Source organism: Pteropus vampyrus, unplaced genomic scaffold (genome assembly GCF_000151845.1).
Source record: "Pteropus vampyrus isolate Shadow unplaced genomic scaffold, Pvam_2.0 Scaffold64, whole genome shotgun sequence".
Classification (NCBI taxonomy): Eukaryota; Metazoa; Chordata; class Mammalia; order Chiroptera; family Pteropodidae; genus Pteropus; species Pteropus vampyrus.
This window is the reverse complement of record NW_011888845.1, coordinates 362066-385759: the sequence shown is the minus strand read 5'-3', so window position 1 is coordinate 385759 and position 23694 is coordinate 362066. Positions and strand designations below refer to the sequence as shown.

The 23694-nt window shown below is 32.3% G+C and overlaps 1 protein-coding gene across 3 annotated transcripts in view; it reads left to right on the top strand.

The window, feature by feature from the left end:
* The window catches only part of SMAP1 (small ArfGAP 1), a 125744-nt gene that overhangs the window by 50043 nt on the left and 52007 nt on the right, over nucleotides 1-23694 (top strand). The window contains exons 3-6 of one of the 3 annotated variants that reach the window (XM_011361175.2): nucleotides 2277-2362; nucleotides 10220-10295; nucleotides 18345-18425; nucleotides 22218-22298. In XM_011361175.2, coding sequence (XP_011359477.1) covers nucleotides 2277-2362; nucleotides 10220-10295; nucleotides 18345-18425; nucleotides 22218-22298 — 324 coding nt within the window. The remainder of the gene's footprint in view (nucleotides 1-2276; nucleotides 2363-10219; nucleotides 10296-18344; nucleotides 18426-22217; nucleotides 22299-23694) is intronic. The other 2 variants (XM_023531205.1, XM_011361174.2) reach the window with 2 other exon arrangements.

Below are 23694 nucleotides of genomic sequence, written 5' to 3'. Positions count from 1 at the left end.
TTCTACATCTGTGATATTATCGAATCCTTGTTTCTCCCAGTTCCAACTAACACACACCAATGCATTTGCACCCAGTCACTTGGCAGTAGTCTCATATAGGAATGACTCATTATTTTAACATCACTTCTCCCTTTCAGATTTTTTTCTTTTGTCTAATTGTGATGGATAGCATCTTTTCTACAACATGAAATAATTTGGTATAATGTACATGTAAATCTTGTTTCTAATTATTTTTGTTTTGCCAAAATAAAATATTAATGATCTACATTAAAGAGAATATTTTATATAAAATGTGTACAGTCATATTCTTTGAATATAGGATATTGCCAATTATAAGATACACCTCCATTTTATGGACTAACGAGAGAAAAATCCATGGTAAGATAACATCAATTGTAAGATGTATTACTGTTTCACAAATGTTAAAATGTGAAGAAAAATACCAACAGGATCAGTGAGATATGGCATGTATAGTAGATACTGTTTTTAGTCTTCTTAATTTTTTTGTTAACGTTTTCATGCATTCTTCTTTGCTTGATAGAAACTTCAAATTTTTATTTTCGTAGTTTTGTGAGCTCTGTCTAAGTTACTTCTTGCTTCATTGAAGATATTGTACAAACTAAGAGATATTTTTTTCTTGGTCTAATTCTTTCCAAATGTACATAACTCGATCACTCTACTTTCAAATACCCACTGTGGCACAAAGATGCAGCATCATTTCACTGCTTGAGATGGAAAACATTTTTTATTTTTTCAGGAAGGGCATGCTACACTAATAGTTTCTCAGCTCTTCTCCCTCTACACAGAATTATATATTCTATATAATTTCCTATCATGAACTACATGCTAGAGAGTGTCATAATGTAGTAGAGTCCTCTGACCTTGTACTGTCAGTTTACCTTATATAAACTTTTTCCTCATAATACACACTTTTTAAAAAATTTATTTTTAAATTATAATTGACATACAATATTATATCAGCATCTTATACACTTTTAAACTTGAGTTTATTTTGTCTTAGCTTCTGTTTTATCTCTAGTGCTAAATAACAACAAAAAAATTTTTTTTTTTTTTTGGTTTACTATCTCCTTATATTTCCCAGATCCCTATTATTTTACTTTCTCATTATCTCTAAGGGAATGACTTAGATATTTCATTTACTCTGAGAGAATACTTATGTTGAAGTGGGGTAGAGTAGAGGGATCCAGAAGTGAGTGTATTAGTATTTTACATACTTTAAAACTCTCATTTGGGAGAAAAGTCACCGTATTTTTTATTTGAGTGAAGATAAGTTCCATGTACACTAGATGACTACAACTGAAGATTGACATCTAGTAATCTGTTAAAGCTGGATTTTTTTTTTCTTGGGGGCGCAGGTGTGTGTGTCTAGGAAATCAGAAAAAAATGGAATTATAAAAACTGATTTTTCTACCAATTAAAACATTTTAAGGAGCTCAAGCTCTGTGTGCATGATGTAAAGTAATAGAATAATGTTTTGTTTATAAATGTTAGTTTCTAATGTAATAGAATATCCAAGAAGTATTCTTTGGCTAGGCCTTACTTGTAGATAATACTGAATCTTAATTAAACTTGTTGAAATGATTTTTAAATTATTTTATGCCCCTCGAGCAGTGGTTCTTGGGGTTTATAGATTTTGGGGAAATGATCCTATGAACTCTTGAATTTGTATGTAAAACTCAGCCCTTGGGCACAGTTTTTTTTGTAGGAAGAGGATCCATAGCTTTAAGCAGAATCTTGAAGAGGTTAATAACTCCAAAGAAATGAAATCTGTAGTGTTCTAGGTCAGCACTATATCTCTTTTATCTGCTCTCCATAGTGATCTTGATTGTAAATTATGAAACCCCAGAGTATTTTGAAGGTCAAAACAAAGGAAATTTCATCTTGAGTTGTTACCTTGGAAACAGCAATGTTGGTCAAGTGGTATATTTAAAACAGTAATTTACCCATGAAATACCCAGGGAATTCACTTTTAGGAAGTAGTGAATATAAATAAAGATAGTATTGTATTCACAGAAAAAGACATTAGACTAGATCCACGTATGTTGAAAAAAAATGTGAAAGATTAAAAATATACTATTTTGAACTTGAGGAATTAAATTCATAGTTGCGATTTAAATTATTTTTCTAAGGGGAAGTATGTGTGTATCTATAGGAAATAATAAATATTACTTGGTATTCATATATGTATGTATATAGGAATTACTTTTTAATATTCATATGAATAATGAAAATACTTGATTTTTTTTTTATTACAGTGCATGCAAGATATGGGAAATACTAAAGCAAGACTACTCTATGAAGCCAATCTTCCAGAGAATTTTCGAAGACCACAGACAGATCAGTATCCTTTAATATTTCTTTATTGTGGGTTTGTAAAGAATTTACTCATTTTTACAGTTCATATTTTAACTGTATTTAGGAAGATGTGAATGTTATCATACTGTTGTTGTCCATTAAAGATAGAAGTTGATTTGCCCTAAGCTGTGCTTTGTATGTAGTAAAATTTTATTAGGAATCTGGAAATACTTGATCTATATAGTATTTTTTATGTAATTATTACTAAGTGTAAAGTATGACTAATTCTTCTTTATTGATCTCGAACTCTTGATTGGAGTATATGTTGTTTATTATTTTAGACTGTTTATTAGAGATTTGATTTGTGAGCATTTTGAGTATTTTAAAAAATAATTTTCAAGTAGATTTTCTTTGAGCACTTTTATATAGTAATTATATTTATGTGAAGTAGTTTGCAGTTATGTATTTAAAAGGCAAATTACATATTTAGTATAAGTGGAAGTGCTGAAGTAATTTATGCTAATATTTACTGTTGACACTACCTCTTTGCATAGGTTGCACAATTGTATTTACTTTATGAATTTGCTCTAATAAATGAATAGAATATATTCTCAAAGACATTTTGGTAGAATATTTTTAACATTTGTTAAAGAAAATCATTTGATTCTATAGGAGTTTCCAAACTCATATTGAAGTTTGAGAAAGCAACTCATCGAAATTGTGCTGCTCTATAAATAAGATTATCTAATCGATTGTAGATATTTGTGATTCTATCCAAAGGTGATATTTGCAATTTTGACAATAAAATGTAGTTTACTAAAGAGCAGTTATACATTACGCATTTGTATACTAACATAGTTCGTGTGGACAGTAAAAAAAAGGTGATCTTTTCCACATGTAGATACCAGCCATTATATATATTTTCTTATTTGTATAGAAACCTTTTAAGTTACAGACAAAAAGTTAATATTGTATTTGACCTGTTCTATTTCCGCTTCCCTGCTTCCCACAAATTTAACAATCTGGTGTCTAAGGCTATTTTTATTATAACAAGACCCTAGGATAAGACTGGGAGATACATATCAGTCATAAAAGATTGTGTGAGCAGAAATATTAACGTGTGAAGAAACATGATATTTAAGGTTCTGATGTGACAAGATTTAAGTTTTGAAGGGCAAGTGGCAGTAGAAGCTTATTTTCCAGATTGTGAAGGGTTTTCAGTACTATGTAGAATAGTTTGGCCCAAATGCTTGAAGGATTTAAAAAGCCAAAAGCTTTTTGAAGCGGAAGAAACATTAGAAACATTAACTTCTACCACAAAGAAGATTTTGGAGTCAGAGAGACCACGTAGAATACTAGTGTAGCCTTGATATGAGAGCAGTGATGTCGATTTAAATTAGATAGTGGCATTGAGAATGGACAGGAAGAAACTGGGAAGATCAGAAGGTACTTGGGAAAGCAGGAGTAGTTGGATTAGGTTAAAATTGGCTTAATTTCTGAGAAAGACACTGAGATGACCTCAAATTTTCTAGTTTGACTGATGTTCCATAGAATTCAGTGGAGAGAAGGAATTCAGTACCAGATGAAGGTTTAAGGGTTAGAAATGAAAGATAATGAGCCATGCTTCATTACTTGGGGCAGGTTGAGATGTCTGTTCAATACACATATGGAGATACCCGTTTACTCTGGACCCTAGAAGAATGCAGGAAATGTATTGCAAATTGGAGAGTCACTTAGTGTGTAAGGATTAGAAAAGTGCTGTGTGAAGATACGGTTACCTAGGGTGGTGGTCCTTTATTCTTTTTTTGGGTTTTGTTGAGAATCTTGGGAATGCTTCTAAGTTACTCCATCCATCACCATGATTCCATGTTATTTTCCAATGCCTTGAGACACTCAGGGAAGGACAATATATAGCTTCTTGGTATCTTTTCATGTTGAACTCTTCTATGCACCATTTTGTATATGTCAGTAGCTATATTGTTTCTTAAGTAATTACCATCAATTTTATGATGAACCTTATAGAAGCAAAGGATGAATGAGATATGAATTATTCTGATATTTTTGCTAATATATTTTTAAATAATTTAGTATTTATCTAAAAATTTCAGGAGATGAGATTTTTATAGTGAATTGATTGGTGTCTGGTATCAATAAATCCTTGACTTTTGACACAATAAACATATAATGTTGGAAAGAACATCTGCTTAATAAGGGTTTGCTGTGCGCCAACCACTGAGCTTAGCATTTTATGTACATTATCTTTTTTAATTTTCAAAATAACTCAATGAAAGCATTATATTTTCATTTTTGGTGGGGAGAGTGACAGTGGAATGCTTAAAAACTGTTAAGAAACTTCTCAAAGCTTCCAGACATTCTGCCCTGTTTAACAGCACTTAAATATTATTTAATGATGATAGTCCGAGTAAAATAAATGTTGCCACATTTGAGTTTTGATGGCCTTTAAAACTAGATATAAGTTTATAGTTTGGGACTCTGCAACTAGATCATAAGGTCTAGGTGAAGACTTCAACTTTTGAGTACCTGGGATTAATCACATCAGGCTTTTGGATTATGTATATTTTTACTGTTAGCACAAGTACATTTATTTGGTTTTTCATACTAAATGTTACTACTTCTAAAGCATTTACAAATTATGGTCATATTTATATGAGGTGTAGGTCTCTTACTGTTCACAAAAAGATAATCTAATAGTTGTCAGAAACGACTTAAAGAAGGATTTTGTCTAAACAAATTTGAGGTAGATGACTACTAATGATAAAGTATAAGATGACAGCTCTTGGACCCATGAGAGTGGCTTCTGTAATGTAAGACTAGACTGCTTAATTTTTTTTTTTTTACTTTAGTTATAGCAATATCACTTTTATCCCTTCTTTTAATTATGAAACAGTGATTTGGAAGTTGTATTAAGAAGACTAGTAAGAAAACCTTTCCCTTTTCTTTATTTTATGAATCATTCATTCTGAAGCCCAGTGCTCTTTTAAAAGCCTAACATCTCTGCACTTTCATTGATTTAAATATAGTTGTCTCATCTCTAGAGGCAAGTGGAACCAAACTGAGTAAAACTCACATAATATGGGACCTCACAGCATTCTTAACAAAATCTGTCATTTTAAAAGCTTTACAATTATAAAAGTTATGCAAAAGCTGCTGTAAAAGTGTAATTTCTCATGTGGGATGTGGTTAATTATAGGATGCATGTACTAGTGCATGACAAATGATAAAACTTTACATTAAGCTTTTCATTATTAGGATATTTCGTCTTATCTAAAATCTTTAATTACTTCAGTTCCATGAGATCTTTTGTGCACCAAAGCTAATCAGCCATTCTTCCTTTGAGCTTTTGAAAGTTTTACTGCTGTCAGTGGTATGTGTCAGGAACTGGAAGATTTTCTTTTTGGGAGTAGATATTAATTTAGTTGTCTTTTAAATGGTATCTTTAGAGAAAGGGGGGGAAAGTCTTAAAATACAAATAAATACATGTTAAAAGATAAAATATATAGAGCTGTTAAAAATTTTCTGGCCTTATATAGTGCCATTTGTTAGTTTTGAGGACAGGAACAATTGAGGATACTCTACTGAATAGTTTGTAACTATAGGCATGGGGAAGATTCTAGGGTATTTTGTTGTTTGTTTACTAGGTCAACCACTTAAACTTAAATTTGAATTAACATATTCCTTACCTTTATTCCCTGAAAATATGGCTATTTTATTTTTAATTTTTTTTGTTGGTTGTGTTATTGATCTCAATCAGTATAACTAAGTCTTACATCTCAAAGGGCACCTGGACACTGGAAAATGGAAATAAATATTTCTTGATTTCCAAATTCATTGGTTCTTTTGTGGTTGTTTTTCATTTGCTCATCTATTTAAACTTGTAATAGCAAGCCATCAAAGCTCTTAACACAGTAGTTGCAGTTCATTTCCTCCCTCTACCATTGGCCCCATGTTTAAAAGATTTGACTATCAGAATACATTTATTAATAATAAGAGCTAAAAATTAAATAACTTCACTGTGTGCCATGCACTGTTGTTCTTAGTTCTTTACATAAACTCACTTAATTCTTATAATAATCCTGTGAGATGAGCTTTAGTGTTATCTCCATTTTAAATGTGAGGAAACTGAGATACAAATTTATATAAAAACTAACTTCATTTATTGAATGCTTACCATTTGTTCGGTACTGTGCTATGTGCTTTATATATATTATCTCCCAAACTCTCAACAACTTTTTGAGATGAGTATTATTTTATTTACATATTTAGATATGGGTTTAGTAGGTTAGCTAACTTCAAGGTCACAATAATGGCCAGTTAAATAGCAAGTGCCTACTGGTACCAGAAATGAGGATTTATATACATCGGAGACCAGCTTCTTTGGGAATACTTTTCCTTGAAAATTCCTCAGATGGTTTATACAGTAGTCCCCTCATTCACAGTTTCACTTTCCACAGTCTCAAGTTACCCATGGTCAACCACGGTCCAAAAATATTAAATGGAAAATTCCAGATATTTTGAGAGTGAGACCACGTTCACATACCTTTATCACAGTATATTGTTCTCATTGTTCTGTTTTATTATTAGTTATTGTTAAGCTCTTACTGTGCCTAATTTATAAATTAAACTTTATCATGGTATATATGTAAGTATGTATAGGAAAAAAATAGCATATCTAGGGTTTGGTACTACCCACTGTTTCAGGCATCCACTGGAGGTCTTGGAACGTATCCCCCGTAGATGAGGGTGAACTACTGTAGTGACAATTTGCAGACACAGAGACTCTCTACAAATCCAATTTGGCTGTTCTTTGAGCTCTAGTGTTAGAGTAGAATTGAGGAATTAAGAACTACAAACCCATGAGCCAACTCCTGATTTTATAAATCAATTTTTAGAACATAGACATGCCCATTCATTTTCTATGGCTGCTTTGGAGCTACAAAGGCAGGGTTGAATGGTTGCAGTGCAGACTATCCTGCAAAACATAAAATATTTACTCTCTGGCCCTTTAAGAAAACGTTTGTTGATCTTTGGAATAAAATATTGTTTCTTTAGATGAATTAACAAAGAATTGGCTTGCATTGTGGGACCTTGCACAGAAATATATAAGGACCATGTGATATGTTCTTGCTCTAAGAAACATGTAGGAACTGAGAGCAACCAAGGACATAGCATGTTCCCTAAATCACAGTCTTTCCTCAGGTGACTTCCTGTGGAATTTTTAAAATTCATTTTGTGGTGTGCTTTGATTGCTTTTTAAAAAGTAATGTTTTGTGTTACAAATTAGGAAGATCCTAGTATGTTTTCCTATACTAATGCTTCATTTTTAGTTTAGTTTAGTTTTATATCTTTGGAAAACATATTAACTTTTGTCCATATAATTTTTAATTTTTTACTTCTTAAATAATTCCTGAGAGGGTTTTTTATCATAAGCAGAAATTAGACTCATATAGTTGAATTATTTATATAAAATATATTAAGAATAAGTTAAGATTTCACTGACATCTGTTATTTCTGAAAATTCACAGCAACATATTATTTTTAAAATGTTTGCCTTTTTCAAATTCAATATATATGATACCATCATAGTTTTCAGTATTTTAGTTTTATTATTGGTGGTTAAATTATTTTATGTACTGTATTTATAACCTTAATAATAATAATTTTTTGGTCATAAACAGTGATCTTTTCTTTGTTGTTCATAAAGGAGAGTAGTGAAATCTTATCAGGCTGTATGTAATATGTAGTATACTTTAAACAATATCCAAAATAAACTGTTGTTTATCATTGCGAAGGAAAAATATCATTGTTATTCTTCTCTTCAGATATTTAAAATCAGACTTTAAAAATTTGGATTTCTAAGTTTTCTTTAGTTAAAAAATAACTATGTACATATGTTATATAATATTTATATTTAACTAAATATAATTACTGTTTTAAAAAATATTTCTATAATATTTAAAAATAAATATATTTCAAGTTACCTGGAGTGAAAATCTCATTAGTCTAATAAGTAAATTCTTTTTTTCTTCTCTTTTGTGGAGGTAAATAGTTGTTTCTACCATGAAAATTGCTCAGTGCATCCACTTTGCTTTACTTTATTCAAAAGATCAGCTTTTTTGATTGTTTCGTTTTTTTCTATTAGAAAAATAGAAAACTGTAATATTACTAGGATTTATAGTCATAAACTTAACATGTAGCTGAGTTACATGTGAAATAGTTTATATAAAATACTGTTGCATTTTATGAAAATCTTGACATACTTTGGTAATTTCTTTCTTACTGGCTGTCAAAATGTTCACATATCTAAATATGCAGCTATGTAGCAGCTCTGGGGCCTTTTATTTGAAAGGGGCTCCAAGGCCACTTTGAAAATGAAGGCACCCTTCAGATTTGACATTCTTCTCTAGATATTAATGCATTTATTATCATTACCAGAAATTAACTGATTCACAAATGAACTTGTGATGACCAGTAACTTTCTGAAAAGTTAGATGTTAAGACGTTCCTGATTTTGAGTCACAACTCTCCTTTGTCCTGTAGGATCTCAGAGAACTTTTAAAATTTCCTATTCCCCAGTTTTAGTTGTGAAATGGCACCTACCTTATAAGTTGTTAAGAGGAGAAAAAAAGAGAATCCAAAGTACCTTTCACATATTTGGGTTGTAGAAAACTATCTTTAAAAAATGGCTTTCAGCCATTCAGCTTACGTAATAAATTGAATGTTTAGATTTTCTGTCTTGCTTACCACTATGAAAAGGCTTTGAGTGCTTTCAGAATGCCTCAGTTCTTTTATATCCACTGTATAGTGGTCTGTCAACTTTTCTTACTACCTGTTGCCTCAACTGTCAATTTAAAAGGCTTTTATTAACTGCTAATATGGAGTTTTTGACTGAAAAATGTATTACTGCTTTGGGTGACTTTTAAACAGAAGGTTGCCTTAACCTGAGGATCTACAGAGATTGTATTTCAGTGTAATCCATTTCTTTTGTAATTCTATGTATTATATTTTATGCATTAAAAAGCACTTTCCCAGAAAGGAGTCCACAGGCTTTACTTGTGGGGTTCACAGTACTAAAAAGGTTAAGAATCCTTGATGGAAGAATTCCCATTTTATTAGAATATGATAAAGCTGTGATTGAGTGGTAAGAGAAGTCATCTATATCAGATAACTCAAAACTCTCAAATCCCACTAGAAATGGCTCACTGAATCAACAGTTAAGACTAGCTCAGCCAACTTCAAAAATATTAAATAGTACTAACCTTGGTTTTAGCTTCTTGATTTCTACATTCCTCAGCTTTGCAAGAAAGAATTGGCCACTATTTTCTTAATACACAGGGGAATCCTCTATGATACAACCAGAGGCAGCTATGTATAGTGATAAAGAACTTAAGTATTGAAATCATAATTGTTTAATTTTTTCAAGTTGCTGATTCTTCATCTATGATGTGGAAATAATAATATGCACATTATTGGATTGTGGATTAAAGGAAACAAACTGTGGACAATACCTAAACAATGTCTGGTATACTCTGGATACTATATGGGTATTAGTTTCTTATATTGAAAATTAAAAATGAATCTTAATCGAATTTAGAGTTTTGGGGTGTGGAGAGCTGACGAGTGTGGTAGAATTGAGAAATGTGGTTTTCTTTCTAGAATTAGGTTGACTGGTTTTGTTGGATGGGGAAAATTTTCTGAAAGAGATAGACTTTGGCAGAAAGAAACGTAGGTTACAGAATTTAGTTGCAGAAATAGTGGGAAAAGAAAGCATAGACTAGGGAGTAGGAAGATTGAATTTAGAGCCTAAGCTTTGTGGAGAGGAATGAATAAAGGGGCATATACTCGTCACTGAACTTTTGCTTTTCCTTAAGTTATCTGTTTTCAGAGCAGTGGAATTTTTCATCAGAGATAAATACGAAAAGAAGAAATACTACGATAAAAATGCTATAGCTGTCACAAATGTAAGTAACACCTTTAGCTCTATCTCCAGTTGACATTTGTTCAATAGATCTTGAGCTTTTAACATACAATACAGCTCAATTGTATTTATTGTAAAAATATACCAGTTACCTACATTTTAAAACTTGAATATTGAAATTACTTTGTCACATTTTAATGGACTCTTATAAAGCAGAACTCTTGATTCAGAAGGGAGAGTATTTAAGAGTCTGATAACTGCTTAAATGGCATTTAATTAAGTTGATTCTATGAAATTTGCAAAAAAATAAAGCCACTTATGAAAAAGGAAGGAGAGAAAATTATTTTGCTACATTCTAGAAGTGAATGGAAAAAGAAAAAAGGCAAATTTATTCTTCCCTAAGGGCTGTGGTGGATCTGTCCAGACATAAATATATTAAAATATGGCATTCTAATTGATTATTATCAAGGATTTTGAAAACTAATAGTTGAAACCTTACTGTTGTGATCAAATATGTTATATCACTGTTTCTTTTTAGTGTTTTTTATCCCAATTAAGATTTTCCATCCTAGTTAATTACAGTTTAAGACTAATTGTCTTTATTGGTGCAATCATTTTTTTTTTTTTACTTTGATTTCTGGATGAATAAGAAGCTATAAGTTGGTTGAGCTTATGGTTAAGTCATCTGTCAAGCAATTTAGAGACAATAATCTCATCTCATTTTACATGTATACTAGATTTTCCTTTTTAGTCCATATGGAGAAGCAGTGTACTAAAAAGTTCAATCAAACACTAACAAAGTAAGGATATTTTAATACATTGTCTTTGACCATGAAAAATCTTGTTAAAAAATGTTTAACATAAAATTGATGTACATTTTGGAGCAAAAATACCTTGTGTATAGACTTTGGGCTGCATTTATAATGGATGTAGGAGAGGAAATCTTTTGAAAGATTGATAAAAATTGGCAATACTGAGAATGATATTTATATGTCCGTAAAACTAAGTTTAATTATTGCATCATGATGGGGGGAGGACTAACTTTAAAAAATAAGTAATATATTTTTATATGAAATTTTAAGAAATCATTTTAGTATATTTTATAAAACATACTGCTTTACATTAAACACCTGTTTTAAAAATCCTAAACTTTTTAAATATCTATATTTATAGTATTTTTTTCTTCTTGGCAACAGTTGGAAATTATTTTCATATAGTAATGTACAGGAAAACAGTTTTATCTTTAAAGGATAGCTGTTGTTACAGAATTGTTTTTTTCCCCTCAACTGTGATAATGATATTATGCTTAGTTAAGAGAAATTCTTCACTAGTAAGAGATGTGTGCTGGAATAAAATATTTAGGGATCAAGTGCCATGATAGCTATAGCTCACTTTTATTATTTATTATAAGTTATACAAATACATCTAAAATAACCTAGTATGTAAAATTATATTAATATGGAAATATTACTTTCTCCCACTTTCATGTATATTGTAGCAACTTTATGCAAAGTCTTCACATGCATCTTCAATATCAGTGTCTATTAGCACTGCCATTTTTTGTTAGCTCAAGTTTTTTTCTTTATTAAAAAATTTCAGTTACAGTTGACATACAATATTATATTAGTTTAAAATGGGTGACATAGTGATTAGACATTTATATACCTTACAAAGTGATCACCCAATTAAGTTTAGTATCCATCTGATACCATACATAGTCATTACAATATTATTGACTATATTCCTTATGCTGTACTTTAGAGCCTCATGACTGTTTTTATAAACTGGCAATTTGTACATCTTAATCTCTTCCCCTTTTTCACCTGTCCCTCCCAACCCCCTCCCATCTGGCAACCATCAAAATATTCTCGGTATTTATGTATATCTCATTTTTAAATGGCTCAGTGAAACCTGTTAGCTGAGAGAGAGAGAGAGACAGAGACAGACATAGTATAATGTTAAGGTTTAATGACTATTAGTGAAGTTTACAGAGCTGTTCATTCTGTGATTTACATTTTTTTTTGTAGGCTTGAAAATAAAAATTTTAAGGTAAAAGATTAAATACCATTGAGTGTATATTATTAATGTAATGAAAATTCAGAAAATTTCATAAAAATCACATTTACCCAAGGGAAAATGTATCTTATCTATTCATTTGTAAGCAGGATAATGATTTTTTTAAAGTTTATATTCTAGCAAGTTTAAAATATTTCTTTTTCATGACAGTGTGCAAGTAACTAATCATATTACTAAGAATTATATATTTATATCCAGTATTTTGTCGTCAGTAATAGATTGAACATTCATTCAAACAATAATTTTGATTACTTATTATATCACAGTTTCCTAGGATATTGAAATAGGACACGACCTTTGCTTTCAGAGAGATTTAATTTCATAGTGTGGATGAGATCAAGTTAAAAATATAAACATAATGTGAAACAAAATAAAATATCTTATATCTAAGGTACTTAAGGAGTACTAGGGCACTTAAGGGGATATCAAGGGGGGATAGTTTGAATACTAGTTGTACTAGTTGTACTCTAAAGAAATGTCTTGAGTGGCTGTTAAGCTTGATATGGCTGTTACCCTATAATATATGGCTCCAAATTGCTTTACCTTTGTAGTGTTTGTGTCTGATTTTTACAGTTGTTCTGTTTCTTCTTATTTTAGCTGACATTTTTTAGTACTGCCAGTATGTGTTATTGCTCTTATTTTCTTATTTTCAGCAAGAGTAAAGGCCTAAAGTTGACCCTGTTTCTCTGTGTAAGGCAGTAATTTTTTAATACTTTCTAAGCACTCATAAATTTTTTGGCCTTCTGAAACATAAACATTTCAATATGTTGTGGCAAAATACAAAATAATAAACTGCAACAGAACAGTGGCAAAGAATTTTGCTGTTTTTTCCTAAAACATTGCCCCCTTGCCTCCCAGGCCATTTAATGTATATGTGAACTAAGCCCCACACGAATCCATTATGTAGAGTATGAGAAAGGCTAGGATGGTACTTCCTTCATTCCTAGGGATTTGTCATTGTGAAGAGTAGCCTCAGTGAATGGTTAGTAAATATGGTGTTTGGTCGTATAAACATGGTATTTCTGAGAAAGCAGGGAGGGTACATGTGCCGCTTTTATGGAGGGAGTTTGTGGTATAGGCCTTATGGTTTTGAGTGCTGTGTGGCACTATAAGCATAAAATGAGGAGGCTTAAAGGGAGGAAGTAAAGTTCAGATAGAGACAAAAACAAAGGAAAATATGTTCCAAGTAAAAATGTTTTTTACTAGATTTTTTTACTGGTTTGTAGCCTTAAACAGAAAGAATATATTTTATTTCTTTAGCATCTTTTAAAGTAACTGCATGGTGCTGGGCACCATTGTGGGCATATTATATCAGTTTCCTTCCTATCAACCGTAATTATTTCCCTCCCTTGCTCCTGACATTTGTGCTAACCTCTCATTTTGAAACTAGATATGAAATGACAGAGATTGGCTGTTGACATTTCTCTGGAATGTTTTTTGATCATTTAGTCATCAAAAACAAACATTTTTGAGTGTATACGATCTTCAAGGCACTGAGATTGAAATGGTATAATCTTTGTCCAGAAGTAGCTTACTCTCAAACATTATCAAGATATAATTTACATGTACAGTGAACCAAATGTAGTAACTGTTAGAAGAATAAAAGTGCTATGAGAATACAGTTTTGGTAGCACTGGTTAATTTTCACTGGCAAATTCTTAAAAGGAGTATGTTTAAGACTATTAATAGAAAAGTAGGATTTCAGCTAAGAGAAAAGAAGAATGTTGATTATGTAGGAAGGGCATTTCAGGCTGAAGGGACATTTTAGCCCATTTTTACTAAAGTAAGATGAAAGAGTTCAAGATATATTATGTGGTGTTTGCGTTTGGCAGGTAGTCCATGAGACTATCTTGTTTAGTGAATGTGAAGGAGGGCTATCAGGATGGGTAGATGACCAAGAGAGAATAAATGTATGAGGAAACAAGTCTTGAAAGGCAAATAGGGATTGTATAGAGGACTTGAATGCCAGACTGCTCAGGATTTTCTGTTTTTTGGGGTTTTTTTTTTTGTTTTTTTTTTTGACTAAGGGATGGTTATTGGATTGTCTTTTGCCATTTAATAAATTGCTAGAAACTTAGTTACTTAAAACAACACAGATTTACTATGTTACAGGTTTTGTTGGTCAAGAGCCTGGGCATGGATTAGCTGAGTTCTCAGCTCAGGGTGTCAGCAGACTGAAGTCAAAGAGTTGGCCAGAGGTGTGTGTGATCTTATCTGAAACTCAGTGTCTTCTTGAATGAAGCTTGCGGTTGTTGTCAGAATTCATTTCCTGTGGCTGTCTGACTGAGGTCCTGTGTTCCTGGTGCCAGGTGGGGGCCACTTTCAGTTCCTGGGGTCCACCGTCAGGTCTTTGCCAGATAACCTTATCTTCTTACAACATGGCAGCTTGCTTCTTCAAGGCCAGTTGGAGAATTTCCCATTCCAGATCTCTTAAGGGCCCACGTGAGTAGGCCAGGCACATCCAGAATAACCTCCCATTTTATAAATCCATTATTAACTCTTTTGTAAAAATTTTACATTTGTAAAATTTTTTTCTCTTTGTCATATAACAACCTAATCAAGGGAGTGAATCCATTATACTCACGTTCTGCCCACACGAAAGGGGAGAGCATTATTCAGGGCATATATACCAGGAGCTGGGAATTTTGGTGGCCATTTTAGAATTCTTGCCACTGTGATACAGAATGAATTTGCCCTTCCTGGTTATTTCTTAATTGAATGAGAGAGAGAGGAAATTTTAACAACTTTGAGTACGGAAATCTCTGTCTTCCCTCTGACCCTCCTTAACCAATAGTGGATCACAACTACAAGTACAATAATAAAGTGAGAATTCTTAGTTCCTAAGAGATCTAGCATTTCTTGAGTAGATGAGGCTGAACTCTGCCATATTATTTGTTCTTTTCCATCAGCAGCTTTTTTCTCTTCCTCCACCCTTCCTTCCTTTTTTTTCCCCTTCTTTCCCTCCTGCCCTTCCCCCTCGTGTATTTCCATCTTCACACTATTCATTTACCATCATAATGATCAAAAAAGAAAATGTACTTTTTGTAAATTATAAAATGTGTAGGCAACCCCGTTTAATCCTGACTCCCTAACTTTTTGTAAATTGTAAAATGTTTAGGTAACTCTCTTTAATCCTGACTCCTCAACTTCCTCAGTTTTGTTTTGGAAAAGCATCTAATAATCTTTAGGAGTTGGTAACTTTAAATGTTCTTGTCTCAGTTTATCTTATCTATTTCTTGCCTACTTTACCACTTCTCATCCCTCAGAAATAACTTTTTAAACTCTATTCGAGTATATACTTGAGTTGAAAGCATGCAAAGATGTTAATTCTCCAGTCTGAATTTCACATGAAATTACTTTTCCAATCTGTTGCCATATATTTATTTTATAAAAGTTTAAAAACAATAAAGTTTTTACTTGTTTTGTTTTATGTATGTGTGCATGTATATATGTATAAAGGCTAACATTTATTATAACAAAAGTAAAGTTAAATATTTCAACTTAGAAATTATTGTAGAAACAGTGTTTGTGTTATAGTACAATAAAAATGACATAGCACTAGTAACTTTATTAATCTGTTTCCAATTAACTGATGATTATGTAATTATTTAAGATGCATAAGCATCTTTTAAGACAGTGTGAATTGCAATTAATTTTAGTTCTTCAAAAAAGGAATGAGAAACTTAGGTGAATGATTAGGTGGTGAGTTAGGATTAGTATAAAATACCATAATTTCAGGTTGGTTTTCTTTGTTCTTTTTGGTATAATTTTAGTTTTCTCTTCTGTGGAATAGGAATGATCATGGTGTCTACATTTCATAGTATTGTCGTAGGAGTTAAATAAGATAAAGGCACGGTGCAATTTTAGTAGGGTGCTTGGCACACAGTGCTTAATAAATATAAACTATTGTGATAATTATGTTGGAAAAGGGGAAGAGGGTGACAGTGGCAAATGACTGTAAGCAAGTGGATAATTAAGAAACGTGAATACTCAGAGTTCACTAATATAAAACTTTGTCATTGGCACGATTTTGGTTTGAGTTCTGTTTGATTAATCCGTCCACATTTAGTCAGCTGCTTAACTCAGACTGGAGGGATGAAGGAATGCTTTCTTTAAAGATAAGTAGAAACTAACAGAAGTGTGGATATTTCAAGTAGAGGAAGCAGTAGGAGCAAAATCCTTTAGAGGCAGTAGGAACAGACTAGAGATCTGGAACCACAAGGAATCATGTGTGACTAGACAGCAGTGAAGCCAGGGCAGGGAAGAGTAGAGAGGAGATAAGGTAGATGACACTTGTGGCCTGGTTAAGGAGTTTGAACTCTGTCCTTATATGATAATGTGAGTGAACTATTTCAGGCTTCTAAGTAAAGATATGCAGTGATCAAATTTGCATTTAAGAGTGTCATAGTTTGGAGAATAGCAAGACTTGGGGCAGGGAGACCAGTTAGGAGGACTAATTCAGGTGACAGGTGATGGTGATTTCCTACTATGTGGTTAGAGGTGGTGAAAAGTGGTTCTGAGAGATTTAGGAAGAACTTTGAGAGCACCTAGTTTTTCTTGTGTATTTTTTTCTTTTCATCTTTCCTCTTTTGTTCTCCCTCGTGTATTCACTTTTTAAAAAATTAGCTTTATTGGAGTATAATTTACATACAGTAAAAGACAGACAATTTACGATAAAGTTCAGTGAGTTTTAGGGGAAAAAATATGTACCCCTGTGTAACCACCACCACAGCTGGTACATAGAACCTTTCCTAAACCCCAAAAGGTTCCTTTGTGACTCTTGTCTCCTCCTCTGGCCCAGTTAGCCACTGATCTTTTTATCAGTGTAGATTATATTTGTCATACACCAGGTACTCTTTTGTGTTTGACTTCTTTGAGTATGTTTCCGAAATTCATCCCTGTTTTTGTGAGTACTATTAGACCGTTCCTTTTTTATTGGCAAATAGTAGTTCTATATGGGTACACCACAATTACCACACTTGGTGTATCCATTTACTTGTCGATTTGCCCATTGACTTTTCAGATGTCTTTCCTACTGAACAAGTCTGTGTTTTTTTCCTGGAACACATAGTATTAAAGGGCTTTTATTTATTTATTTATTTTTGGGGCATTAAAATGCTTTGTTAAATTACTAATATTTATTGAATAATTTTATATTCTTGCTTCTGAGTTTTAAAAGTGGCAAAATTAGTGTGTCATCTCAAAAGGTGAACAAGCAGGAAAATAATGCTTCCATTAAAGTAATCAGCTACGTATGTAGAAATTGAGTAGACAGATGTATGAAAGGCTTTTAGATAAAATTCTTTTTCATGGATAAATCGCCTTTGCTGCATATATAACTGTCTCATAATGCTTCGGGGTAATTTAGCAAGTATAGCACTAGAAATGGTGTTTGTCCATACTGATCGTAAGAAGTGTATAAATTGCTTTGTAAGTTTTGTCTGCTGCTCTGCTGTTTCAGTACATTAATCCACTCTTTTTTTCTCAGCCTTTTTTGTTTTGATTAAACAGTTGATTAAAACTTTAATTTTTCCTATTTCAGCTCTATTTTATTTTCCATTCTTAAAATAGTTATTATAAGTAAAAAAAAAAAAAAAAACTCATTTGTGCTCTCCTGCTACTTGGGACAATGTGCCTTCATGCTTCAGAGCATTAGTATTTCAATAGTAACATTGACTAAAACTGAATCACTGGGAAAACTTAATTATTTTTTAAATACTTCTGGTATGACCTTGTCTCAATACATTTAAAATTTTATAGCGTAGTGAGATCCATTTTAAATGAAACACTATTCCATAATTAATATTTAAGTTTTAGAAAATCCACACGGAAATTTTTAAAAAGCAATACATTCTTTTCTTTTGTTACACACTTCTAAGTGCACTATTTTCTTTTGTTACACACTTCTAAGTACTTCTGTATCTCAGAAATACATGGATTTTTCTTTCCTGTGCCTGTCAATTCTGATTACCTTCTTTTGTTTTTTTTCTCCTGACTTTTCATCTGCATTCCACAGATTTCCTCCTCTGATGCTCCTCTTCAGCCTTTGGTAGCCTCTCCTTCTCTTCAAGCCGCTGTTGAGAAAAACAAATTGGAGGTATGGTAGTGTGTTTAGCCAGCTGCATTATGTAGTGTGTTCAATGGTAAATGAACTTCCTTTCACAATGTGCCATAATTTGGGAATGCTATAATAGTTATTTAAATTTTGAATGCTCTCTCATATTAAACATGTTAACTACAACAATTTCTAGAATATTTTCCTATGCCACAGGTAGGATTAAAGGGTTTTATATTTAATTTCAGAATAACTGATTTATTGGTACCATAGATAGATCTCAACATTTTAGAAGCAATTAGCTTTTTGTTGTTTTTTCCATTAGTACCTCGTACTTACAGGAGCTTTTTTTTTTTATTTGCTCTTGAATTCTTTGATCTACTAGGAAAGTCTGATTAAAATTGTTTCTTTCCCTGATTCTGTTACAGCATTTGAAGAAAGCTTTTTTAAAGCAATAGTAACCATGATATAGATACAATATATATAATATAGAATCATAACTTTTGAATCATCGGTGATAATTTTTAGAGTGTGTTTCAGATAGGAGTGGTCAGGGTGTCTACTCCTTGATAAATGATATGCTAAACATGGGGCATACAAAGATAAAATATATATACTTTGCCCTCAAGAAGCTAACAGTCTAATGGAGGAAAACAGATAATTTACAGATTTCTAATGAAACATAATGTGTGCTGAGATTGACATAACACTCGCTGCTATTAATATAGGAGGCATGCTTTTGATGCATCTTAAATTCCTAATTAGTATTAGCTATAAGGATTAAGGTGCATTCCATAGCGAAAACATCTTAAAAAAGACCTGTGGGCAAAGTAGAATGTTTTGGGGATTTTCAAGTAGAATGGCATAGCCGGAACATGCATAGGATAGGGACAGAAGTAAGTGAGGAACCTTCTTGTGAGCCTAATGATAGAGTTAGGTCTTCATTTTGAAGGCCCTGGCACTTTAATGTTGAGTTTTAAGAGTAAGAAGGTCTGACCTTGTCTCAAGAGTAAGAAATCTGATTTTCATGTTATAATACTGCTCTACTCTCTCTCTAGAGAGTGAATTTTGTTCTGGCGGGTATGGAAAAAACTTGAAAACCTGTTGCTCTAATCCATTATTAAAACCATGGAAGCATGTGCTAAAATGGCGGCAGAGGGAATGAAAAGGAGAGTATAGTTTTAAGAGATCTTGAAAAGAGAGAATCCATGGGATTTAGTAATCAATGGATTGTTGAGGTGCTTTTGAAAACTGATGACTCCCAGTTTTTGGCTTGAGCATCTCAGTAGGTGCTGGTGCTATTCAGTGAGAAAAGGATACAAGCTGAGGAGGAAGAACAGATTTGAGGAGAGAAAAGGAAGGGAGATGAATTAGAAGTTGGATATGTTGAGTATGAGGTGACTGTAGGACATCCAGATGTCTAGTAGGTGGTTGGATATACAGGTCATATCCCAGAGAAAAGATTTTGAATGGGGAAGGAGGTAGTAAGAGAGACAGACAGACAGACTGATTTGAACTTTAGAGTTCTTAAGAGTCCTCTATAGCACTAGACATTAGAGAGCACCCCAAGGCAGTCCATTTAAGATGCCTATTCATTCTTTTTTTCTTATCCTTTTAAAATTTCTATTTTTGTGTATGCTTTATAATGTGCATAATATAGTCCTGTATATGTGCTTTATAAATAAATACATTTATATGTGGTAGAGTATGCTCACAACTCTTTAAGATAGGAGTGCATAATCAAAAATTTTGGAGAGCGTATCTTTAATTCAGTCACTTAAATATAGTTTGAGTACAATGAACCCAAATATGGACTTTTCTCTATCTTATAGGACTTCAATAGTTATTCCAGTTTTCTTACTCAGGAGGTCTCCTGTTTCACTGTGTATTTATATACATAGCAACAGAGTTTCAGGAACTATTATTTTACAGTACCAAACACTGCTGTATTTTGTCCTTGTTCAGAAAATAGTTTAAAACAACTTAGGTTCTCATAGTACTCTATGATCTTGCAGCAGCTTTTGATTTTAAAGTAGGATGTGATCTGTGGGTAAATCTGTATTATCTGAGTTTAAAGCTCATGTTTTAAATGTTACTTCAAAGCCTATGTCATGATATCTACCATGCTGGAATCAGAGTAGATGCCAGCCATATTTTGACAGCTGAAATTCCAGTTTTAAGGAGCATCGAATCATTCTCTCCGTCTATTAAACAATGAACAAATTTATTTTTGTTAATTTCTTATGTGCTTACCAATCATAGTGTTTAGAGGGACAAGCTTCTTCCCAACTCTCATGGCAATGGCTTCCCTGAGAAATAACAGTTCTGAGAGGTTACAGAGCAGTTCATTCCCAGTATATGAGTGACAGTATTCAATCACATTACTTTGCTCACCAAACTTGACTAATATCTAGAAAACATTTTGTAATATATAAAGGATTTTTGCAAACCTCATTTGTTCTTCACTTATAAAGTGGGGATAATATTACTTATGTTGTAAAGTTGTTAGGATTAAATGAATCAAAACTGTCTGGCACATAGTAAGGGATCAGAAAATATTATCTGCTGTTGTAAGGAAGAACAATGCCAAATAGCAGTGCTCCACTGGATGGCAGTGAATGGTGAGACTTGAGAGTTTGGGTTCTGTTGTCCCATGGCCTTACCATTGATTAGCTGTGTTGTTTTGTGCTTTTCTAAGATTTTGTTTCTTCATTTATAAAACAACAATAATAACAGGTTTTTTCTTCAGACAGTTATTCTAAAAATTAAATGAGAAAATAAAATGCTATCACAGTGCCTCGCCCATAGGAAATTTTATTATATCTCTTACGTTATAGCCCAGGAATTGCCAGTATTATCTTTCCTGATTTACAAATAGTAAATATTCTACTCTTGAAAGAGGTAGTGTCAAACACCATTTTAAAGGCACAGGCATAAATGCAGCCTTTAGGCATTTTGACTAAGTTTTGTGTGTTTATTATTCTGCCTTTCCTAGATTTATTAGTTTATATTTTCATACTTGCTACCAGGAAATTAAGGTCAGATCAGTACTCAGTTGCAGTGGTCTTCCAGATCTAGGTTTCTATGTATCTCTTCCCTCTAAATGCTTTATGAATAATGCTCTTTATTTAACCTTTATTTCATTTTTCTTTTTTCAGACTGTTTGTAACCCTTAAATTTTTAATATTATATCCTGTTTTATCTTTCTTGGACATGGCAAATTGTGATCATCATACCATTATAGTTTACTGTTGGATTGCACTAACTATGCAGTTGGCTCTGGTCCCCAAGCACTATAGTTAACATTTTATCATGAGAAAATTATTGTATTTGCCATTTTTAAAATCACAACACTGTGGGGAATGTTTTATGATTGTTTTTAAAGATTAAAGTGATTATACCCTTTCCCTCTCATGTTTACATGTTATAATCTGTGTTTATCTGTGCGATAAAGAATTGAGGCCTGGTCAGTTCAATTACTTTTTTTCTTATTCAAATTTCAACTTTATGATTGCTGTTAGGAAGCCTAACCTTATGTAAGTGAAAATTTATTAAATAGAGATCTCATTTGTTTAAAACAAACTCTGAAATATCAAAGTTCTAAATTGTCTCAGCTCCATGTTAATTTTTTTAAGAAACAGTATTTTTATTGTATTTCAAAATGTGATCTCAATGAGAATATGAATTTGCTATGTTAACTTATGTGTTAGTATCGCCAGATATTGTCATCGTTGAATATTTGTATCTTTCTCATGACAACTTAAAATAAAAATGTGTTAAGAGCTGACATTATTTGAAAAGTAGATTTATCAAAAACCTCGGGCTATGTTTTAGAAAGAAAAAGAAAAAAAAAAGGAAGAGAAAAAGAGAGAAAAGGAACCAGAAAAGCCTGCAAAATCTCTTCCAACAGAAAAGGTAAAATTCCTTTTTTTTTAATCTATGAAGTTTACCGTCATATTTGTATACTTATATTTGAATGACTTTAGGGATATTAACAATATGCAAATAATCATTCTTCAACAAGTGTTTTTTGAGTGAATACTGTGTACTAAGCATGCCCTCTAGCTTGTTTTATATGATTGTAGTTAGTTACATATGTGTGGGTATAGATCATGTGAGTTCCTCAAGGTAAGTGTTTTCTTATTAATGACATAATGAATGCAGTAATAGCTTGCATGCACAATGAGACTTCCATGAAAGTTTATGAAAAGATAATTCCTGAATAGGCTTTCTGAAAAGACCGTATGCTTAATATTAGCATTTGAATTGGATTTCGAAGTATAGATAGGATAAAATGGAAGACAAGGAGTGTATCAGTTGGAGAGTAAGAACAGACATGGGAACTGAAAATAGACAAAGTATGTATGCATAGGAAAAGAGTTTGAAAACAGATATGTTTATGTACAGAAAGTAGTGAAAAATTAAACCAGAATGGTAGATGGAGCACAAATTGTAGAAGACCTTAAAGTCTAGGTTGATTCTTTTTCAGAGAAGAAGCCTGTTGAAAGCTTTTCAAAGTTTCTAAAGTAGATGATACACATAATTCACAAGGTTCTTGTGGAAGATTATTTGGATAGATGCGATTAGACAAACTAGCAGTATAGAGAACATTAGATTTTTGTAAAGGAATTGGTTAAATGATTTATGGCGGCTTGGCTTTGAATGCATTTCATCATATAACTATGGAAGCATGGTAAGGAAATTGTCAGCAAAGGGCATTTTCTTATGCCATATTTGTATCATCGTAAGTTTTAGTATTTGCACTGCATTAATAAAATTTTATATTTTATATATTTCTAGCTCATGTTATGACATTTTCAAATATAGGTGGAAATGAAAACTAAATTTTAGGATTTAAAAAGGGTATTTTGTACCTCACACTCATTAGGATGACTACTATCAAAAAAAAAAACAAAGTAACAAGTGTTGGTGAGGATGTGGAGAAATTTGAACCCTTGTGCACTATTGGTGAGAATGTAAAATGGTGCAGCTGCTGTGAAAAACAGTGGTGATTCTTTAAAAAATTAAAAATAATTACCATATGATCCAGTATTTTTACTTCTAGGTATATAGCCAAATGAATTGAAAACAGTGACTCAAACAGATGCTTATACACCCATATTCATAGCAGCCTTATTCACAATAGCCCCAAAACATATTCTACATGTGTTCTAGCTACTGTGATATCCTGTGTGATTTAAGTGTAAGGCTGACACAGTAACCTTAAGAGTGATTCGATCTGACAGTTTGGTTGCTTTCAACTAACTTATGCTGCCACCATTTTGTATGCGTATATTTAGAAAGATACATG